We start from the raw sequence: 10471 nt of genomic DNA on the forward strand, positions 1-10471 counted from the left end.
TAAGTCCCCATGGGGGTCTGGAAAGTCGCCAGATATAGCGACAAAGTCCCCAAAGTTGGTAACACTGTGTCATCAAAAGTTAGCCCATCTGGCAACCCTGGACTGCTGCCAGGCGGATCCGGAAACACGCGGTCATAAACGAGGGGGGTGCTCAAGACATATTATGCATTTTTACAGCTTGTTGAATATCGTAGCGGCTTACATGTAACCATAGTATCAGAATACAACATCCACATACTCCTCGGATTTATTTTAGACTACACTCCTTGTATAAACCCTATTCACGACAAACAGATGATCCCCAGTACAACAGATCAAGTTTGTTATGAATGTTTAATAATGGTTTCTCACTTAAACAACAGCCCTGGTTAACGGACTGTGATTCAAAACATAAGGAAGACAATTACGAGTACAGCTCAAGTGCCATTTATTTGAGACCAGAACATAAAAAGCATACAGTGGCATCAATCCATCGCTCGAACAAAGACTGTACGACATGTAAACGAACACATTGTTGTTCCTACAAAATAAACCAAGTTGTTGGGCCTTAAATAAACAAGTAGAAAAAGCAGGGCGGGTCATGTGGGGGGTAGGGGGGGGGGGGGCGTGGGTGGAAAGGGTCTGGGGTTCAGTAATGGGTTCAGTCTTCCTCATCCCAGTCCTTCTTGCCCTGCTGGGGGGCTTTGGGTCCTCCTGCCGGTTTGGCCATGATGATCTGGGGGGAGAAGAAACAAATGAGACCGCAATAAGTCGTTGTCTCAAATAAAACTCACTGTTAAGAACTTGATACAGCAGCCCTGGGGGGTATAAGTCAAAATCGGCATGCACTCCACCACGAACACTCCTGACTGATCACTTAAGTGAACCGAGTGCTTTGAGTCCATGCAGCATGCGTTCACACCGTGGCTGTGTTCTAACACTCGGGCCCAATTCCATTCCAGCCTCTAGACTCTGCCCTCGGCTCCTACCCCATGTGGTCACCGATGTAATTACATGCAAGACATCGAAGGGGTAGGGACTACTAGAAAGGGTGTAGAGGTTGATTTTGAACCAGGCTCAAGTGATAGTTGCATACAGCAGATACACCGTCATAACTTCTAACACAACGTAATCACCAACGTGTTGGTGAGTCACCCGATAAAACACGGTAGAACATTCATGAACACTATCCTCTTATTGCAAAGTCACACACTGCTAGCCATAACGTCAAAAAAAGAACACACCGTTGCCTTTTAGTCATGTTCTCCGTCACACACGAGCAACATTAGTAAAAAAAACACAAGAACTCAGAACAAAATCAGTGAAAGAGTGAGTTGTATCCGTGCAGTTTTCCAGAGTCACACACACATTCCAGCACCTGCTGAGAGGGTGTTTGTGTTCCCTCTTAATGGTGTGTGTCAAACTTATCAGGCTCCTCATCCCAACTGTCCTTGTCCCAGTGGCCTTGCTGCTTGGGAGCTTTGGGTCCCCCTGCAGCCTTAGCCATGATGATCTGAACCACACACACGCTAACAGTTAACATCGCGTACAAAACTGCTACTTCATCATGGCTGCTGAATTGGGGCACAAGAACATGTGAATAAAAGCACAACAATAAAAATATCACAGCAGTGTTAAGTGGGGGGGTCTGTTTCGTGGTTCCCGTTGACCTGCAAAGAGAACGGGCGTGTTTGTGCGTGCGCAAGCGCGTGCGTGTACACACCTGGTCCACTCTCAGTACTGTGATGGCGGCGTTGGTGGCCAGTTTGATGCCCCAGTGTTTGACCATGTATGGCTCCAGGATGCCGGCCTCCAGCATGTCTTTCAGTGCCGGCCCCTCAGCCTGTAGAAACACCACATTAAACACATCAGTCACCAAACAACTCAGTGGTGGTCTAGTGGATAGTGAGTTGGACTTGTGATCGGAAGGTTGTGAGTTCAAATCCCGCCTGAAACCACACCACTACTAGTGTGCCCTTGAGTAAGGCACTTAGCCCTCAGTTACTCCAGGGGGAATGTCCCTGTAATTCGTAATTGCAAGTCGCTTTGGATTAAAAGCGTCTGCTAAATGGCAAAATTAAACTCAAAACACACAGGCAGATAGATATCCTTTATGGGAAGCAGCCGCTAATATATAGTGGGGGGAGAGAGATGGCTGGTCAGATGTGGTGGAAAGCATTTTTTTCAGAGCATTTTTTAGCGCGCGTACCTCGATGTCGAAGCCCATGTTCTTGTTGCCCTCGTGATGCGCGGCGTACAGTTTGGAGATGAGCTCGTTGCCCTTGACCCCAGAGTTCTCGGCCAGAGCGCGAGGCACGGCCTCGAAGGCGTCGGCAAACTTCTTAATGGCGTACTGCTCCAGGCCTGGGCATGACTGGAGAGGGGGGGAGAGAGAGAGAGAGAGAGAGAGAGAGAGAGAGAGAGAGAGAGAGAGAGAGAGAGAGAGAGAGAGAGAGAGAGAGAGAGAGACGGTCAGATCTGGTGTGACGCAAAAAGTCAACAGGAACCCTCGTTCCGAGCTGACCGTGAGAACGTATGAGACACACAGGGTTAAATACAGATTAGAAGAGTAATCCGTGTGGGGGAAAACACCGGATGAGGTGAATCAAAGTGATCTGTCCAGGGCCCGGTTTAGACGAAACGTCAAATCTGCGTACCTCTCCGTAAGAGGTGATCTTTCTGGCCAGCTCGATCTCGGTCGCCCCGGCTCCTGGAATCAAACGCTTGTCCTGGAGGAGAAACAACAGTGTTAAGATTTCTACACTGTTGTAGTAGTAGTGGTAGTAGTAAAAGCAGTAGTAGTAATTGAGCCCCTGTAAAAAGGGCAGAGACATCTCCAATTTGGAAGATCAATGGACCCCCAAGGGCACTCTGAAATGGTTAGTGTCACACTCACCCTCACAAGGACCTTGAAGGTGTTGACACCGTCATCGATGGCTCTCTCAATGTCGTCCATCAGGTTGTCGGTGGAGCCTCTGATCACCAGAGTAGCGATGGCACCCTCCTCTTTCTCTGTGAGGGAGAACAGGGGGAGAGAAGATTTAGGGGCGTCGTTTAAGTCAAGACACGCCTGCTTTCCTTCATCTTCATTAATTAGACAGCATGATGATTCGTTTTTCCTCTTCTAAATACTAATTGAGCTTATAAAAATAAAAAAACACCACCTTCACAGATCCCTACACTGACACTGTCTATAGAGAGTGGGGGGTCTCACCGTGTTTGAAGACCACCCCCTGTGTGTCTCCCACCTCAGTCAGGTACACGCTGTCACAGTTACCCATCTCCTCTGGAGTGGGAGGGGTCTGGGGGAGAGAGGAAGAGAGGAGTTAGAGTAGCACTCACTACGTTGTTTATTGAACCCGTGTTATCTAGCAGACGCCTTTATCCAAAGTGACTTACAACAAATATATTTGTCTAAAGTAAGTGAATCATCTGTCCATCAGTCATAGCAAGAAAAGGTCATCTCTACTAGGGCCAGGGGCGTAGGCAGTAGGGCGTAGGCAGTCATAATGCTAGAAGAAGGAAGAATTTGATTATATATAGAGAGAATTTACAGTAGAGAAATGGGGAAACTAACCAGTCTGGGCAGAGCCACGGATCCAAGGGTCTTGCACAACCGCCTGAGGTCCCATTTGGAGTTGAGCCTGATGGAGGAGACACACCAGAGACAAATGACTACGCTGTCTCTGTGACGTCATAGTAAAGGAATATTTCAAATTGGCCAAACAAAACCAAAACATATGAATGAACGGCCCGGGCAACCGTCCAGCCCTCTTACCTGACTACCATGAGCTGGTACTTGTTGGCGTAGTGCAGCGCCATGTCTGCCACCTTCCCCCCGGTCACCACCACGTTGGCGCCGGCCTCGGCGATAGCCTTCACCTGGGCCTCCATCATGTCCTCCTCACCCTTGCTGAAGTTCATCAGCTCCTCTGCGTTCTTTATCAACACCGTACCCTACGGGAGAGGAAGACACAAGACGCCTGGTTGAGTCTCTTCTCAGTACCTGTGCAGTGCTGGGGGGGGGACGGGGGGGGGGCGATAATGCATCGTTGTTGATGTCTGTCACTTGGCGTATACTCCCATCAATTCGGTTGTTAAGTCGTGACGTGTTTCCGGGTCCAACATTGGCTGAGGCGCTCTCTTTGAAATGCCGCAGTAATAATAATAATTCATTATCTTCTTTGTATAGCGCTTTTCCGAGGCTCAAAGACGCTGACAATATGGGTAAAACGGGAAAGTGCTGTGTCCCTTGTGGTATAAATCGATCCGAGTCTAAAAAACGATTGAACTGTCATTCTACCGCTTTAGTACACTGGTACGGGGAATTTTTTATTCGGACCCGGAAATTGCTAAACGTCACGCCTGACGTCGGCCTTAACAACCGAATAGCACCACACAGTGTCTCACCTTGGTCTCTGTCACCATGCAGTCGAAGGGGCAGGAGAAGACTGCAACCTTGGCGCCTTTGACTGATGTGACGTCTCCCTCTACCTCTTTCTTGAACACCATACCATGCAGCACGGAGGAGGAGTTCAACCCACAACCCTGCACAGAAAAAGGAGCATTGTGACACACTATACACCAGGGGTATTCAATTACAAATTCAGTTGGGCCAGATTTGAAAACCAAGAAATTTTGCTGGGCCAGACATTTTCAGCGACCAGTAGCCTAGGCACCAGGTAATGACACATTTCAAACCAACACAAATGAATGTAGGCCTAATGAAATACAAGCAGTTTATTTATAGTTTTCCTTTTAAATTAGGTAACATCTGACACAGGCACGTCAAAAAGACTTGACTGAACACAATAAAAGAGCTGTAATTGAACAGAACCTAATAGCAATACTTTTTTCACTTTCTAGGTAAAACAACAACATTTTGGTCTCAACTGACCCATGCACATCTCAAAGTGCATAAAAAAGTGTACAGTAGTATACCAATAAAAAAAAAGTCCTTTTGTAAAATAAACATTTTGGTCATAGCTGAACACAATAAAAGAGCTGTAATTGAACAGAACCTAATATCAATACTTTTTTAATTTTTTAGGTAAAACAACAACATTTTGGTCTCAACTGACCCATGCACATCTCAAAGTGCATAAAAAAGTGTACATATACAAATAAATAAAAAAGTCCTTTTGTAAAATAAACATTTTGGTCATAGCTGACCCAGGCACATCACAAAGTGCTTTTAACTGAATGAAAATAACCATCAATGCCTTGAGTGCACAATTAAACAAGTTACAGTTACAGTTAAACAATAACATTGAATCTAATCTAATCTAATCTTACCCCGCTGACTTTCTTAGTGTGAGAAGTGACATTTTTTATTCTGAACAAGAGCAGTGACATTTGGCTCATAAGATGTCAATGCAATCCGAAGGCATTGGTGAAGAGTACTGTTAGTCAGAGAACAACGAGAGCTGCTTTTTATTGTGTTCATGTGTGAAAAGCTTGCTTCACAGGTGTATGTTGATCCAAACATACTGAGCACATGGATTGCTACTTTCTTAATGTTAGGGAACTGGTGCACGTTGACATCACTCCAAAACTTCGCAGGTCCATTAGTGCGAAGCTCCTGTGCCATGGTTAAGGATGACTGCATGTCAACAAGTTCAAGTACGAATTTCCCCTCGTCGATGGAAGGCACCACTCCCTTTCCTCTGGTGGATAAGTCCCCTTCTATTGCAGCAGTGAACGGGTCTCTGGCAAAGCCCATCACCTCTGCGGGCAGAGCAAGCCCATCCAGTCGACCAGCAAAGTTCTCTTTCAACCTCGCAATGAAATCAGTCATCACATCTGTGATTTGTGCCGGGGATGAGACGCATTTGCGGAGCGTTGGAAAATGCAGCATTCTGCCGGTGCACAAGTCGGCCGCGAAAAGGTCCAGTTTGATTTGAAACGCGCGCGTCTGTTCCACAAGATCAATCACAGTTTTGTCTCTGCCTTGTAGCCCCACATTTAGGTCATTCAGGTGTTTGAACATGTCGCTCAGAAAGCAGACATCAGCCATGAAGTTGTCGTCCAGTATGCGATTCAAGTGTGTTTCTGCCTTCGTTTGCTTGCTGCTGCGGAGGAAAGTTGTAATCTCCTCTCTGAGATCACAGAAACGCTCCAGTGCCTTGCCTTTGGACAGCCACCTGACGTCGTTGTGCAAAAGCAGGTCGTGGTGCTCAGCAGACATTTCTGACAGCAGCTTGCGGAATAAGCGATGTTGGAGGCTCGAAGTGGAGCGAATAAAATTAATTGTAGCCATCACGTTGTCCATTGTTGTTTTAAGCTCCCCGCTGAGTTTTGCGCACAACACCGTCTGATGCACAATGCAGTGTAAGGATGTTATCTGAGGTGCAACAGCGGACCAGCGTGCTGTCAAACCATTTACTCTCCCTGTCATGGATGGAGCCCCATCCGTCACAAGCATTCCCACACGCTTCATATCTAGACCATTGTCTTTGAAAAATTCTGAAATGTTCTTAAAGACTATCTCGCCAGTTGTGTGTCCTTCTAACGGCAGTAAACCGAGCAATTCCTCTCGGAAGCATTTGCCGTCAAAAAAACGGACATATATGCACAATTGTGCGATATCGGTTCTGTCTGTGGACTCGTCTACTGCTATAGACATAACATCAGCTTTCTTCAGTTCTTTTAACAGTGTTTCAAACACATCTGTAGCAAGAATTTCAACCCTGCGAATGTTTGAAGTGTCTGACAGGGGAACGTTTTTAATAGCAGATGACACACTCGTTTTAATTTTGCTGTCAATTATCACTTCATCTATGACGGCCAGCATACAGTCTTTCATGGTTTCAGAATCAGTGAATGGCCTTTTCTTCTTTGCTAAGATCCAGGAAACACGAAGGGATGCTGCTGTACCTCTCTCTTGGGCTGTGCATGTCCGTACCATCGTTGTACAGCTCCGATTGTAGGATGCAATCAAACTCTGCACTTTTGCAGCCCTCTCCTGAGATCCAGGGCTTAAAGTGGGAAAAAATCCTGTGCCTGAAACTTTTTCTTGGGGAGGGGGGTCACAGTTTGAGATATTGGGAGAGTGGGTACAGAAGACAGCTTCTTGTCTCAATGTTTAAATGCATTAATACTATTTTATAGTCAATACAAAATATATGTCTCAATGTTAAAATGCATTAATACTTTAAATGAATGTGCAACAATACTATGTGCAATATGACAACCCTTGTGTACATAAGGTTCAGATATAGGAAAAGTTAGGATATTTATAGCATAGCATAGAGTACAGCACAGTGTTTTATTGTATAGTATAGTAGTATAGTAGATAGTGTACATAGCCTTTATTTATGTAAACCAGCTCTTTTCCCTTTTTTATTTTACCCTTGGACCTCGTGTTTTTAGTCTTTTTCCAAGCACCAGGGGAGCCCCCCCTCCTAAATTTCGTTGTATGGTACCTGTACTGTATTACAGTTTTTCTCAATTGCTAAAACACATTTCACAAAACTTTCCTCAATTTTCCCAAAACTCTAAACACAACACACTTTTCTAAAGCTACATAAGCAAAATCACACCTTCTCTCTTCAAAACTCAAACTCAAACCCTACCCCTAATCCTAACCCTAACCTTACTGTAACCCTAGCACCTAACCCTAACCCTAGTTTTCCCACATGTATGATAGTCATGCATAAAAATAAATCTGCGCTCCCTGTCTAACGTTATATCTAACATGACATATTTTACATTACAGTAAGGCTGATTTTGCATGATAGTCATGCATTTTTAGATATCTATTTCCCCCCTTTAAATGGCATATGATGTCCGAAATTTTACTAAAGTTCAGCTGCGAAGTTGTTGCACTGTTCTGTTGTCCTATCGAGTTTTACGTAAATAAAGGTTTGAAAAATGTTACCGTATTCCCACATGTACCGTAACATGTACAATACTGTACTGTATCACAACTCAATGCAAACACTACAGAGGATCCATTAGACACAACAATACTCACTGAAAACAATGTTCAGAGTGTGATGTTTTTTTATTTATTTATGGAACTATACCACACACACACACACACACACACACACACACACACACCACAATCATTTGCAACAAGTGTCTTACATTTTGAGTCGTTATGTTTAATGAATGAAGCCAGTGTGTTCATTGTGTTAACATTTTGCTGACTATGGCAAGCATTTTGCATCACATGAGCTTTAATTTGAGAATTTGACATTTTGAGCAGAGTTTTTTGCAACTTGTGTTTTAGCAAGACAAAATGTGTTTAGATTTATGAGAAAAGGAGGATTGTGTTTTGTGAATTGTGTCTTCATGTGAAATGTGTTTATGGTTTTGGCAAATGGGAGCTAGTTTTATTAAATGTGTTTAGAGAACTGGTCATTTGGTTTAGAGAATTGGCTTTTGTGTTTTAGCAATTGGGAAATACTGTAATGACAATAAAGACCATTCATTCATTCATTCATAATACTGTTTTATACTTAATAAAAAAAAGAAAAAAAAGATGTCTTTAAAAGGCCAAACTGATTGCATCACTTATTAAGCCACTATCACTATAACAATACAGAATAAAATATATACATGTCTTTAAAAGAACAAACTGATTACTTATTAAGCCACTATCACTTATATTCTCCTTCTTGGCACCACGTCCCATAAGGCTTCCCGTCACTACTCAGGGGTTTTCCTGGCTCAAAATGAGGCGGAGGTGGTACCAGTGGTGTTTGACATCGGGGGGGACCCATGAAGCAGGGCTGTCTGGGGGTCCTTAAACGAGCATCAAACACTTAATTTCTTGCATTCTGGTGAATTGATATGCACCAATTTGTGCCCTTTCGCCATCAATTTATGGTGGAAATGTCATTATATATGTAAAGGAAAAAACAATATTCAGGCACCAGATGGCCATTCAAAATATAATGTAATATAATGCAATATAAGGCTCTCAGGCATTCTGTACTTTCAAATATGTATTCTCCTTGAGCAGTCAACATCAACTATCAGCTGTTTCGCTAGCAAACACGAAAGCTAAGTTATTTGTGAAACAGCGCCCCCGCCACCACGTCGGCGCAATGCCGCAATTGCAGTTTTTTTTTTTTTTATTCTCCCGCGCCGGAAATCCGGCACTGTGCCGGAGTACTTTAAGCCCTGTGAGATCCCTCTGGAAAGTTGGCCCGGAAAGTCGGGTGTTTCTCCATGTGGTGCCTCCGAATATTGTAATCTTTAAGTACCGCAACGCACTCATTGCATATTAAACACATCGGTTTGGCATTTGGACTTTGTGGTAAAATAAACACGTATTTTTCAGTCCAGGCAGGGTTAAACCGACGGTTTTCATCGTCAATTTTGCGTTTCAGGGTGGAGAAAGTCGAAGACATTTTTGGAGTTGATATCGGACTTCTAGCTAGCCTGCCTACAGAACGTGAATATAACGCTCTAGCAACAGTCAACCCAATCAGGGCATTGTTTGTTAAAGTGTGTCTAGCAACGTTATATTAAACAATGCCCTGATTGGGTTGACTGTTCACACGCTCACACGTCACACCTTGCCACGCCCAATGCGTGACATTTGAGAGCCCTGGTGTTATATTCACGTTCTGTAGGCTACTATTGTATGGTAACGATCCTGTATGAGGCCCGTTAACAGCTCCACCAAGGGAGTTAACTATCTTGGTCTAATGGTTAGCGCGGTCGTCGTTTATGCGGGAGATCGGGGTTCGATTCCCGCATGGGGCGAGTTACACTACCAAGTCTCCGTTCGCTACAGTATGAACACTCGCGAAATACGTTTTTCTCTACTTTTATGGCTGGGCCAATCGGGGGTCGCGTCTGGGCCGCATGCGGCCCGTGGGCCGCTAATTGAATAGGCCTGCTATACACACTATACACACACACACAAACATATATACACACAATTTGGCAGTATAAAATCATGTCACTTACCAGGATCTTGCATACTCTGACGTTGTCCACATTGAAAGCGCCGGATTCGGGGAAGATGGCAACTGCAACACCAATGAAATCGTCAGACACATACTGTAATGCCCAAATAGCTCAGAAAGAAAAGAAGGAGGTGTCGTAGGGTGTAGGGGTCTATTTAGGAGCAGGCCTTCCTGGCACTAAGAAGGGTGGAAGGGAAATGTGCAAAAAAAATAATATGAGAGGTTGACATTTCCTCACATTTAAAGAGAGAAGAGGGGGTAAAAAAGTATTCTGAATGACAAGGACAATTCTTTCCTCTCTCCTCCTATGACTCACCACAGGCCTGAGCGATGAGGTTGGCGAGGAAGTCTTCGTTGCCGTACTGTTTGCTCATGACAGCTGGACGGAGCAAGGCTGTGACCTCAACCACGTCATGGAGGTCCTTAGCGGACGAACACACGCACTCTGGCAGGATCTCCAGGACCTTCTTGCAGGCCATGTCATAGCCATCAATCACCTGAGAAAGAGAGGGGAGTAGGGGGTGAGACACACTGACTAGGGATGCACGATATGCATTTTTTCCAAC

At 44.6% G+C, this 10471-nt stretch overlaps 1 protein-coding gene across 1 annotated transcript in view; it reads right to left on the bottom strand.

Annotated features, from left to right (window-relative positions):
* Nucleotides 1–410: 410 nt before the first annotated feature.
* The window catches only part of cct8 (chaperonin containing TCP1, subunit 8 (theta)), a 14123-nt gene continuing 4062 nt past the window's right edge, over nucleotides 411–10471 (bottom strand). The window contains exons 5-15 of the mRNA XM_080549757.1: nucleotides 10222–10402; nucleotides 9907–9968; nucleotides 4390–4527; nucleotides 3758–3936; nucleotides 3557–3623; nucleotides 3194–3281; nucleotides 2876–2991; nucleotides 2637–2708; nucleotides 2189–2353; nucleotides 1703–1822; nucleotides 411–715 (exon numbers count right to left, since the gene is read on the bottom strand). Coding sequence (XP_080405883.1) covers nucleotides 641–715; nucleotides 1703–1822; nucleotides 2189–2353; nucleotides 2637–2708; nucleotides 2876–2991; nucleotides 3194–3281; nucleotides 3557–3623; nucleotides 3758–3936; nucleotides 4390–4527; nucleotides 9907–9968; nucleotides 10222–10402 — 1263 coding nt within the window. The 3' untranslated portion in view covers nucleotides 411–640. The remainder of the gene's footprint in view (nucleotides 716–1702; nucleotides 1823–2188; nucleotides 2354–2636; nucleotides 2709–2875; nucleotides 2992–3193; nucleotides 3282–3556; nucleotides 3624–3757; nucleotides 3937–4389; nucleotides 4528–9906; nucleotides 9969–10221; nucleotides 10403–10471) is intronic.

This window comes from Nansenia antarctica (genome assembly GCF_963989245.1).
Source record: "Nansenia antarctica genome assembly, chromosome: 20".
Lineage (NCBI taxonomy): Eukaryota > Metazoa > Chordata > Actinopteri > Argentiniformes > Microstomatidae > Nansenia > Nansenia antarctica.